General features: G+C 33.4%; 1 protein-coding gene across 16 annotated transcripts in view; it reads left to right on the forward strand.

The window, feature by feature from the left end:
- Positions 1-12,152, forward strand: part of GAS2 (growth arrest specific 2) — a 121,349-nt gene that overhangs the window by 2,684 nt on the left and 106,513 nt on the right. For 13 of the 16 annotated variants that reach the window (XM_039865820.1, XM_039865792.1, XM_039865846.1 and 10 more), the window contains exon 2: positions 6,228-6,392. In XM_039865820.1, the coding sequence (XP_039721754.1) occupies positions 6,248-6,392 (145 nt within the window). In that variant the 5' untranslated portion in view covers positions 6,228-6,247. Of the gene's footprint in view, positions 1-122; positions 423-3,969; positions 4,233-6,227; positions 6,393-12,152 lie in introns of those variants that run through there. The other 3 variants (XM_039865773.1, XM_039865812.1, XM_039865855.1) reach the window with 3 other exon arrangements.

Here is a 12,152-nt window from a genome sequence, read left to right on the forward strand (position 1 = left end):
TTCACGTGGCAAAATTTATTTCACCTGGTGCAAAAGGTCATGTGATTGCCACTGAGTTTTCTACTATCTTGGTAAAAAATCGTAGTTAAAACTTAAACTTGCAGGGGTGGTGAAATATCAGGGCTCATGTTAATTCTAAGTATGTTATGTATAATTTTAGAGTTAGGCTGCAAGTCTGCATTGTAGTCTTTTGGACTCCTTCCTTGGAAGGCCAGTTACATTGGTTGAAACCAGTTAAGGAGGCTCTAACAATTTGTTTGCAGATGGAGTTTCTTAAAATTGCAGCTGATATTAAGTCCATTTTGTTATCTTTGTGGTTTTGATATGGAAGCACAAACTAGATCCCACTGTTTTCACTTCTGAGCAACTATCAAGGTTTTCCACTGAGTGTTTTCTGTCTAGAGGAAGTAACTGGAGTGAAGGTAAAACATATCTCTTGTCAAAATGAGTAAGGTGCTTGTGTAATTTTTTCTCTTAAATGTTTTTCAGGGTTAGTTCAATTGAGTTTTTGCTAATGCTTTCTCCATACATGAGACCAATCTGTCTGTCTGTCTATCTGTCTTTATTTTTTAAATTGAGAGTAAACTCTCATAGCTCTCAACTACATTATAGTTAAGTAAAACAGAAATCTTCATATTACAAACAACACATCAAAAACCAAAATCTTCTCATGAATGTTTATCTAACCAACTTAGATGAACTTTTGATATTTTAATTGATTTATAAATTTCAGGTGGTTTTCTATTCAAATTATGTTTCAAGTTAATCTGATAGGGATCCAAAAACCTGTACTGAACTGTTTAGAAGAATGATCTAGTAGAATTAAAGAAAGAAAGAAAGAAAAAATTACTAATGCCATGAAAATATAAGAAATCAATTCCCACTTAATTTTTTGGTCGTGATTTATTTGGTCAAGAAGGAACTATTATTGTAGGTATATTGTTACTCGGTTCAAGACAAATCATCATGGGGTACCAGGATAAGAGATTCTTGGAAGAAGGTTAGCATTACTTGAGAATGGGCACCAGAATGGTTGAGTAGCATACTTGTAATGACTGTGGCTACACAGCCTTGTTACTTGGTCAAAACATTTTAGACCTCCAATCATTTATTAAGAACCAGGAATTTGACTAGATTAATCTTCAAATGTCCATTTGAATTAAAAGATTTTATTATATAATTAGGAAAACTAGTAATGATTGTTTTTTGTTTGTTTGTTTTTGTTTTTGTCTTTTTGCTTTTTTATTTGTGGACAAGTTGCTTCCTTTAGCCAGAAGTGGAGGTCCATTTACAAAAATTAGAACTACCTCTATGGTTAGATTTTGTATTTTAATTTTCTGATTAGACCCTTAAGTTAAGATTTTTGCATTCATGATATTGGTTGAGTATATAGCATTGTAGAGACATTACTGGTTAGCCAAAATGAATCACATAGGAGTAAAGAACTCAGAATAGTGAAAGAGCCATCCTTGCTGATTAATTCTTTGATTCTAGCTTGAAAGATAGCATTTTCTCCTTCTAGATTTTGGAAAGATTTTGGCTTGGTGTATTTTTTGTTGGTTTGTTTTAAATTTTAAAAGATAATGTTACTATCCTATTAACTTTGTTTCTTCGTTGTTTCACACCCATAACACAAAACTAACTAGATAGAGGTGGAGTCGATATTACAAATGGAAACAAAGTTGACTTTAGGGATGCAGACCCTTCACGGTGGGTTCTTTAGCACTGTTTTAAATGGCCACAGTTAGAGATTCTTTGTATATGAGGGTTTGGGGGAAAGAGGTATAGAGACATCTTTTCACATTTATTTGAAGAGGTGTGGTATTCCTCTATCATTAGATTATGATTTTAACTAGCATCAAAAGTGAAGTATAATTTGTTATCAAAATTTGTTTTTAAAAACACATGTAAACTACTCATTTTAGAGCTCAACATTTCATTCATCATCTTGAGGTCTTCATCCCTCTCAATATGAAGAAAACTTTGGATTTTCCAATTTTTATGGTTTTATTTTATTAATACTTTGTTTTCATTTCTCTTCCTTATCCTTTGTTTTCTCTTGGTGATTTAGAGATCTACAAAATATTCCTACTTTGTTACAGAATTGCTTTTCTTTTTAAAATAAGTCAGTGGAAGTTCTATTTTGGTACATTTCCTATGGTGATCATTGAGATTTAGCTAGTATTTATTAAGTATAAAATATATGCCAAACACTGGCACAAATATTTAACCTTCAAGATTATATTTGAGGTGTTAGCCTCCATTGTACACACTGAAGAACTCAGGTACAAAGAGAGAGAGTCATATAACTAGATTAGAATAGCTATTAAGCAGATAAGTAGTAGAGCCAGTGTTTGACTCCTGGACTTCTGATTCCAGATCTAATATTCTATCTATTAATCAGGTTTCTTAGTGGAATCTCATAGCAAACAATAGTGATATATTGTTTATCATTTTATTCTTATTTTTCTTTGTTTCCAATTTTCTATGTAATATTGCAATGCATTTTTTTTTTTAATAACATATCAGCAAAGTCTAGAGATAGACTGCAAACCATCTTGGTCATAAAACACACCTCTAGGTGGTGTGAAAGAATACTTTAGAGTCAAAACTATGAGGACTTCAACTGGGATTCTGGAGCAACAGACTAAACAGTCTTTAAACATGTGATATTTTACTTACGGAGTCATTAATTTTTTCTTCTTCCCCTGGGCTAGTTCACGTCTCATCATATTCGTAATGGTTATTCCAGAATCACTTCTATGGAAAGAAAGAAAAAAAAAATGCACACATTCTTTGAAGAATTCTGTATTAAGTTTCTGCATGTTTTTCCCTTTAAGTTTTATTTTTCTGAATTCCAAATCCTGAGAGTTGCATTATCCATTTTTAGATAGACTCATAAAGCTTGGAGAAGCCATAGTTTAGAGGAGTCATAGAAGCATCTGAGTTCTTACTCCTCTTTCCAAAGTGGTTGATTTTGTTTAGTACTTACCAAAGTTACTTACCAAGTTTTTAAAATATTTATATTATATGAATTTTAGTGGTAACATCTTTCAGTGTTTAGATATATTATATAAAATAAGTTTTTCTTTCTCCTAAACTTTAACTTTTTTTCAAATCTACTGGATCATTAATCATTTCATTTCCTATCTTTAAAGCTATGACTCGACTCAGCATCTCATGGTTTTTGAAAACTTTTGAATAAATTTAAAACATCAGAAATGATCTTTCTGTTATAGTTCATTCTTTGTGATTTAATTCAACTCATCCACAGTAATTAAACATTTGTTGAAAATTATAAAAAGATTGCAATCCTGTAGTGATCTTTTTATCTTGGTAATATAAATTTATTTGAGCTTTGTTCATCCCAATTTAATCACTTCAGTGGGAAACTACTTCACCATAGAATACTTTTCCACACTCCAAATTTTGATTCTGCTAGCTGGGTTCATTTCCATGTTTCTTATTGATGTCTCTGCCATATCTAAATCCAAGACCTCCATGTAGTGACTTTCAGCAAATTCACAGATGGTGATTTAAAATATGAAAAAAAAAAAGATCAAGAGAATTTGGATTGAAATTCTAATCTTTTTCTAAAGGGACTTAAACAGAGGAGACCCTATTCATGACAGCAACTTTTAGTGTCAACATACTTGCCATATATTTAGTTGTTTAACTTGCATTGCATGCTAATTACCCGCTAAGTCTTCCTTCTCCCACTTTGGCTTCCTGGGAAAATATAACTCTCTTCCTGTTCTCCCTCATATTTTGTAGATAATTTTGGTTACCCACAAAACAGCATAAAAAATTGCTTTATTACTCTTATCATTTTTATTTCATTATCATCTATAAATATTAGAAAATAGTTTGAATTATATTTCTGGCAAAATACAGGACAGACTACATGAGAAATAAATGTGCCACTGTCAAAGAAAATAAAAACTTCACTGTTTAGAAGTATTGAGGGGAAGGATTATGTCCCTTTGGCTCATTGAAACTGCTACATGCCATTAGGCTTACTGTAAACTATCCCTTGATGAATTCTTTGCTAGACAATGAGCTTAAGAGTCTGAGGTGTCTTCTTGCTTTTAGAGAGCAGAATAGGACTCAGATGCTTAAATGGAAGTTGCAGAGCAGATAATAGGACGTAGGTAAAGTTACTGACCTACCACATCTCACTTTCAGGAAAGTAGTGGGAGAGATTGTGTCTTGAGAAGAAAGGCATTTTAGAGGTAACCCTTTTAAGATTTCAATTAGTTATTTAAATGTATGAATCATGTGCTTAAATGTATTGTTACTTAAATATTTGTTTCTGAGGCTAGATAGCCTATAGGAATCCTAACCAGGTACAGGGAGATGTTTTGTTTTTCTTGGACTGGACCTAATTTTAAAAGAACTGGGACAATAATGTTTAAGGTTTCTAGTATTTAATTGCAACATTTGGTGGAAATTTTAGGACTTTACATGAATAATGTGATGATTAACTGCAAAAGAATAGGCAATGGTAATGTTCTGGTTCCTATAATGATAATTTAGTAACATGACAAGGTGTATTAAAAATGTTTCACATTTGCACTGGTTCACTATATATAATTATATAGAGAGAAATTTATGAAAAATGTTTTCAAAGAAAATTTATGGTAATTTTTTTTGCAAAAATTATTCCAAAGCATAATTGTTTGGAAGTGAAAGTGTCTGTGCTTTTAAATTATATATTTATGATACCTTTTAGGTGTTTACTCACTTTCCAGCTGTCTTTTCTGATACTATAGCAAAATGTTTGAGAGATGGTCACATTTTACATTTTTTTAACACCAATATCTTATTATTTTTTCAAAAGCATTCTTTAAAAGACAAAAAATAATCCATGTTAAGAAACTTAGAGTTTGAGATTAACTGGAAAAGAATACTATGTAAAGTTGCAAAGACTAAAACTGATGAGAATGTATACACTTGTATCAATAACTTAAAAATATCATAAATATTGAAATATGCTGAAAGCCCCAGTATATCATATAAACCCTACTTTTTTCCAGTTGCAGATATTTTCATTTTTATTTTTCTTTTATTATAATGCATTTAGTGATTTCATATGCACTATTTGTATACAGAATAGAGTCTTACATGTTGTTAAACTTATAAATTTGTTACGTTAGCTGCCTCAATATTACTTCCGTAGGCATAGTTCCTATAAATTATGCATATAAAAGTGCTACATTCAAGGCCTAGTATATATTCAAACAACTTTTCTACTACCCACAAAGGATACTCATAAGGTGATCAGATTAATGAAATGATCTTTTATTTTGTAGACATGAGATATTTAATTACTTCTACTCTAAAGATGATTGCAAACAAAACCTAGCATGTAAAACATATACAGTGGGAAAACATAAAGTAAGCCAAAAGAAAAACCTGTGGCAGTATTTGTTAGAATAATGGTGTTATTCTTGGGTCATAATATGGGCTCTTGAATTTACTTTGTAAAATGTATCATTTTGGAAAGAGTAATGGTCTTCGAGTATGAACAGCAGGTTCAAGCCTGGCTCTGCCATGATCTACCTGTATGATCTTGGTTAAGTCCGAGCCTCCCTGGTTTATGTATTCTTTAATTGTAAAATGAGAGAAGTGTAGTAGGAACTCTTTGAAAGCACCTCTGATCTTCTCTCCCACCCAGTTCTCTAAGTAGTGAATCCATGATTGCTTAGCAGTCTGCAAAGAACCAAGTGCTGTGCTTAATCCTATAGGTAATAGTTTTAAGAATAGTGGCCATATGTTTACGATAAATTGTGCAAACACTGTCATTGCTAGCACTCAGTCCTAAAGTTCTATAGACATCTTTAGTTTTAAAAATTAACCCCCAAAATAGAAGTTTACAAATTGGATACTAAAATTTTAATCAGCTATTTTGTATTGCTTTTGAATAAGTGGAATTTCTTGGCTTAGAAGCTGACTCTTTCTAAATATGATGTTTCAGATGAGCTTAGAGCTTACTGTTTGGTTTTTCTATTTGACCTTTGATTGCTATTATTTTCTACCAAGTGGCTGGCCAAAAGTGATAGGACCAGTAAAGATAAAGCAAATAGTGTTTCATGGGGTTTAATAATTAATAACCTGACCTGTCATCAAAATTTCCATAGATCTGGTGCCTTACTATGCCTCTGACACCAATATTTTAACAAGAGAAGTCCATATAAAAAGAAATTGCTCTTTTGTTTCCAAAACAGGTATTACAAGTGGATAAATAATGTGCACTGCTCTGAGCCCAAAGGTACGCAGTGGACCTGGCCTCTCCGATATGCATCAGTATAGCCAATGGCTGGCCAGCAGACATGAAGCTAATTTGCTGCCGATGAAAGAAGATCTGGCCTTGTGGTTAACCAATCTGTTAGGTAAGGTTATAAGATCTCATTTTGTGAGTAAAGATAACGGGTTTTTTTTTTCCCCCTCATGTAGTGTTCTTCACCTAAGCATGTGACAGCACCTTGGAAAGAAAGATTTCATTATTTGGATTTTGCATCTGAGAGACTTGAAGCATGTGGAAAATTTAAATGCATTTCCCAATGTCTCTCACTTTAACTGTGCTCAGTAATTCTAATATCATGCACTGAAATATGGACATATGTGGTCAAATTGCTTATTTCATCTATATGCTGTTCTGATTTATTTTTTACTTTTATGCAGCTGACCAATCCGACCCATTCTTTTTGACACTGCGTACAGGCCACACTCTGTGAAATCTGACTTCTCAAACTAGATTGCTTTGCCCCACTTTCATAGCACACCTTCTAAAACTGCTGAACACCCAAACTCTAGGACAAAAACATCGATCCTTTGCCAAAGGAGCTGACTAGAGTCTCCCAACCTTGAACTAAAATTTTTCATTTTATTTTACGTAATGTTTTTAAAGAACTCTTCCAAAAGTATTGTCTCTGAGAAAAATGCTACCTCATGCTAAGGCTGCTTCTCTTTTAAATTTCTATTGTGCTAGTATATTTATAGGATAAAATTTCAACCACGTGCATTTAAAGGATCATAATACATAGCAACCTTATTTTCACTAATGGTTTTTCACACAGAATAAAATTGATTTATGACCTGAGAAAGGATTCTTATAGATATATAAGATTTAAGATTCAAGTATTGAGTAAACATACAATTTTTATGGTACTTTAACATTTGCAGAAGGAAATTCACCATTATTTTATTACTTGAATCTTTCAAGGTAAGTGTTTTTATTCTCACTTTCTAGCTGATGAAACTAAAGAGAGAAGCACCCTGTCCATCTGAAATTTTAGCAAGGTTTGGAAAGATTTCGGCACATTTTAGCAAGATTTTGCTTTTTGCTCACCATGGCTCTGTATTTTTCAAGGCTTTTGCATTTTTTTCCCCTTTATCTTACAGTTAAGATGTTTTCTTTTTCCTCACTGTGTGCACACTATTGACAATTGTATGTAGTCTCACCAGGGCTACTGCATATGAGTATGTAGGGTATACCCTTCACAAGTCTAACCAGGGCTACTGCATATGAGTATGTAGGGTGTACCCTTCACAAGTGCGCCAAGCCAAAGGGTAACGGTATAAATGCAGAAGAAATTCAAGGAAGACCCTTCACCATGCTATGGAGCTGTATCCACTCAAAGGAAGGGGCTACCCCCTGTTAGTAATTCATCCATGCAAAGGAGGAGCTTTTATTTCCCTCACATAAAGAGAATTGAGTTAACTTTAGCAGATGGATTTCCTCTCCTTTTTTTTGTCCTTCCTGGCTTCAGAAATGGTTGTTACATTAGTAACTTATTATTAACTTTGAGCTGTCTTCAGATATGGGCTATCACAAGTATGGCAGTATAGAATAGAAGTTAAAAAAAAAAAAGACTCGAAAAGAGACTGCCTGCATTTGAACCCCAGAGCTGCCACTTTTTAGCAATTTGATCTTGGGCAAGTTACTTAACCTCTCTGTGCCTCAGTTTCCTCATCTGTAAAGCAGCAATAATAGTACCGCCTACTTTGTTGGGTTGCTGTGGGATTAAATGATTAAAATATGTATATTACTTAGAAAGTGCCTAGCGTATTGTAAACAGTATATATGTTATTGTTGTTATTCCACTCATATAGGTCAGAGATGCAGTTAATTTGGTTTTATGGATAAGTTGACTCATTCAAATATTTGAGTGTGAAGCAGCATAATATAGTAGTTTAAAAAAATGGACTCTGGTCTACGGCTGTGCCACCCTGAACAAGCCTGATCTCAGAAGCTAAGCAGGGCCTGGTTAGTACTTGGATGGGAGACCACCTAGGAAGACCAGGTGCAGTAGGCAATTAAAAAAAAAAAAAAAAAGGACTCTGGCATCAGAATGCTTGAATTCAAATCTCAGTTCCACCGTTTCCTGGCTCTGTGATAGTGGACAGGTATCTAAATGCACTCTGCATCAGTTTTGTCATTTGTAAAATAAATATAATACTAGTACCAACCTCACAGGATTGTTGGAGATTGGAATGAAATCATAACTTTTAGAACAAGGTCTGGCACATAGTGATCAACTAGCTGTAGTAAGTATCAGCTATTGTGATTATTATGTTATAAACACAGTCTGTTAAGTACTAGAAGGTAGAGTGATGATTAGAAACAGACAGAGGGCCTGTTCTTATAGAGCTTGGAGTAGATTGAAAAAAGAAACATATTCAATATGTAATTCATTAATTGGGCTTGTCATAAACACTAAAGATACAGGTTGCAATAAGAGTATAAAAATGAGGAGCTGGGAATGGGACAAAGTATTGAAGATCTTGGGGAAATCCTCTTCAAGGGGTCTTATATTAAACTGAGGACTGAAAAATGATTAATAGCTAGCCAGACAAAGCATGGGAGAAGAGAGAGCCTGGTTGGAGGGAATGGCACATGCTGAGAAAGGAAGTTTGGTACATTAGAAGAACTGAATGAAGGCTAGTGTCAACAGCATAGATGAAGAGGAGAGTTTCATTAAACTTGTAGGGGCTAGCTCATATACTGCTTTGAACACCATGTTAAGGAGTTTTATAATTTATTATATGATCAATGAGGAGCCATTGAGGTGTTCTAGACAGGGGGAGATTGTGATTAATTAGGGTATAGCGTGATTATACAGGTATGTTCCAAGGTCTCATGACTTATCATCAAAGGCATTTTATTTGGTGAATATGATCATTTACAAAGCAGCTTGATCAGCGTGAGCAACCCAAGACAGCCTCAAAGAATAGAGAGTCAGTGTATGTGTAATGGAAAGATCCTTGGACTAAAAGTCAGGAGACCTGGCTCCTAACAGGGTGTCAGGAGACCTGGCTTCTGATTCTGGCTCTGCCACTGGGTAGGAAACTTGCCCAAAGTCACTCAGCTATCTTTTCTGGGCTCAGTGTCCTCAACCATAAAATGAAAGGGTTGGAGTAGATGATCTCTAATGTCCTTTCCAGTTCCAAAAGTCTAAGTTTCCAGGAAATCCATCTCTTGAGACCCAGTTTGAGATCATCAATATGCATAAACAAGGAGACATAATTTACATAAATGAATAATCTTTATTTTAAAGAATAAGAAAGCTATTTTTAATGCGAGGAGTTGGTAACACGAATGTAACTGATGGTTTATGAAATTTTCTCAAAACAGGACTCTTAAAAGAATCTCAAGATACAGTAAAGCACCACCTTATATTGACTTATATTCATAAAAGTAGATTTAAAAAAGGCTTCAAGTGAATATCCTCAGGGTAACTTAAAAAGTAGATCACTAACTTGAGATTATTTAAAAGTGGTAAAACATTTAGGGGTAAGAAAATATGTTTTTTACTAGAATGGTGATAATGTGGAGGGGAGGGAAAAATGGCTATGTTGGAAGGTATTTTTATTACACATAATGGATACATTTATAATTCACATATTTTAGAAATAAAGTAATTAAAGTAAAACTTAAAATTATTTATTACTGGCCATTTTACCACCTCAAATATTTTAAAATTTATATTACTCAGCTTTCAATTCTTGCTTTTTATTTACTTGAAAGTTAGCGATGTCTTGAAAGTGGTTCCAAAGTTAATGCTATCTTCATGTAAAGTACCTGATTTTTTTTTTTTTTGGTGAGATAGAAATTCACAAAATAAATTAAAATTTTTAATTAGATGTTATAGTTGTGATGTGGACCTTAATTTTGGAAAGGATTTCTACTTCTTTTGGTCATACTTGATTAAAATGTAATGATTTTTCTTCAAAAGGAGTATTCATGATATAAATTCAGATATTTCTGGTCCTTTATATAAAATATCAATTGAAAGGTGTAGTTTCTTAAAAAACACTCAATGTGGATTTGGATATTTTTGTTGGATAAAAATTATTTGATATAGAAGAAAATTATTTCATTGGTCCATAGACCAACATTCACTTTCGTGCCACATATGGTGGTATAATCTTGTAATTTTCAATTACTATATACTTACTTAATAATACTAATACATAGCACTTTAGACATAGAATTAAAGTAGCAATAGCAAATTTTTAGATGAAAATTTATGTATTTGAATATAAAATGCAATGCCAGCTATCTTCTGATAAGTTAACTAATTAAGATGAATAAATAGTTATGGCAGTTGGGATTTGTTTATGGGACAGCACACTAATCTGATGCATAAGATCATCATGCAATATTTACTGACTACTCACATATCCTTGGAAATATCAGTTGATCATATTGAAAATAGGTTTTGTAGTCCAAGTATGTTTTCCAGTAGCTGGCATCATGGAAGAGTTTTATGAGCAAAATTAAGAAAAGACAGCAAAAGAATCCTGACGATCTCATCTTTCTTCCCTATAAAATGCTTCTTTGGCCATTGTCCCCTGCTATGCAGTAAATATACACATTTCATTTATATTTTAGGTCTTCTGTTTTGTTATTTTTGTTTACGAACTAGCTATTTCCCATTTGTTATTAATCTGTGTCCTTAGGACATATTTGAACATCAGATGATTATATAAATAAATCTTGGTGGAAAACTTAATTGTTTTAATGTTATTAAACAGCTCTAGATTTTAGCAATCACCCATCATTTAACAAGATGAGGAACATCTTATGAATTTTCTGATTGTTGATGAACTATTGAAGATAATTGTTGGCCATGAGTCTGTTTGTCCTGTTCTTTTGTTGCTTTTAGGTTTATATCCCACATATAAGTGATATCACGTGATTTTCAACTTTTTCTGCCTGGCTTATTTTGCTTAGCATTTTTATCTCGAGGTCCATCCATATTGTCGCAAATGGCAGTATTTTATCTCTTCTTATGGCTGAATAATATTCCATTGTATATATGTACTACTGCTTCTTTATCCAGTCATCTATCGTAGAACACTTCAGTTGCTTCCATGACCTGGCCACCGTACATAATGCTGCTTTGAACATCAGTGTGCAAATATCTGTTTGGATATGAGTTTTCAGGACTTTGGGGTAAATACCCAGTAGAGGGATTGCTGGATCATATGGCAGATCAATTCTTAGTTTTTTGAGGAACCTCCATACTGTTTTCCATAGTGGCTGTGCCAATTTGCAGTCTCATCAGCACTGTATGAGGGTTCATATTCTTGATATAGTCAATAAAAATTCCTTCGGAAAGGTAGTATCTCATGCTAGTTAGAAAGTTTAAAGAATCAAGTTCATGTTCACAAGTTGGCACCTTTCTAAGCAGTTACTGCCCAGTTTTTTTACCCAACTTTTCTAACAGAACCTGCTTTGTCTTGTCTTGATATAAATGCAGGGTAGATACTTGGAATCACTGTGGAGCAGGTGCTGATTTAGGTTTTCTGGATATAATGATCATTTCCTCTCTCATAACCTTCAAATTTAGTCTTGAAACATTGACTAATTTGAGTTAGGGGAACAGATGAGTTCTTTTGAGTTCTCCAATTATAGAAGTATACTGGGATTGAGAGGTGCAGTGGAATTTTGAGTAGAGTTTGATCTTATCTGGATTGCCTGTAGAGATAAAATGTGCCCGTTTTCTTCTATGGTGAATCAGGCCACATATTAGAACATGCCTGAATGACATTCTTAGCTATTCTCCAATTTACAAGGTGAACTGCTACTCATTTTTCAGCACTACTATCACTGTCTTCACAATCTTCAGCCCTAAGCTGTTTTT

The sequence above is a fragment of the Pteropus medius genome, unplaced genomic scaffold, assembly GCF_902729225.1.
Source record: "Pteropus medius unplaced genomic scaffold, Ma_sr-lr_union100, whole genome shotgun sequence".
Lineage (NCBI taxonomy): Eukaryota > Metazoa > Chordata > Mammalia > Chiroptera > Pteropodidae > Pteropus > Pteropus medius.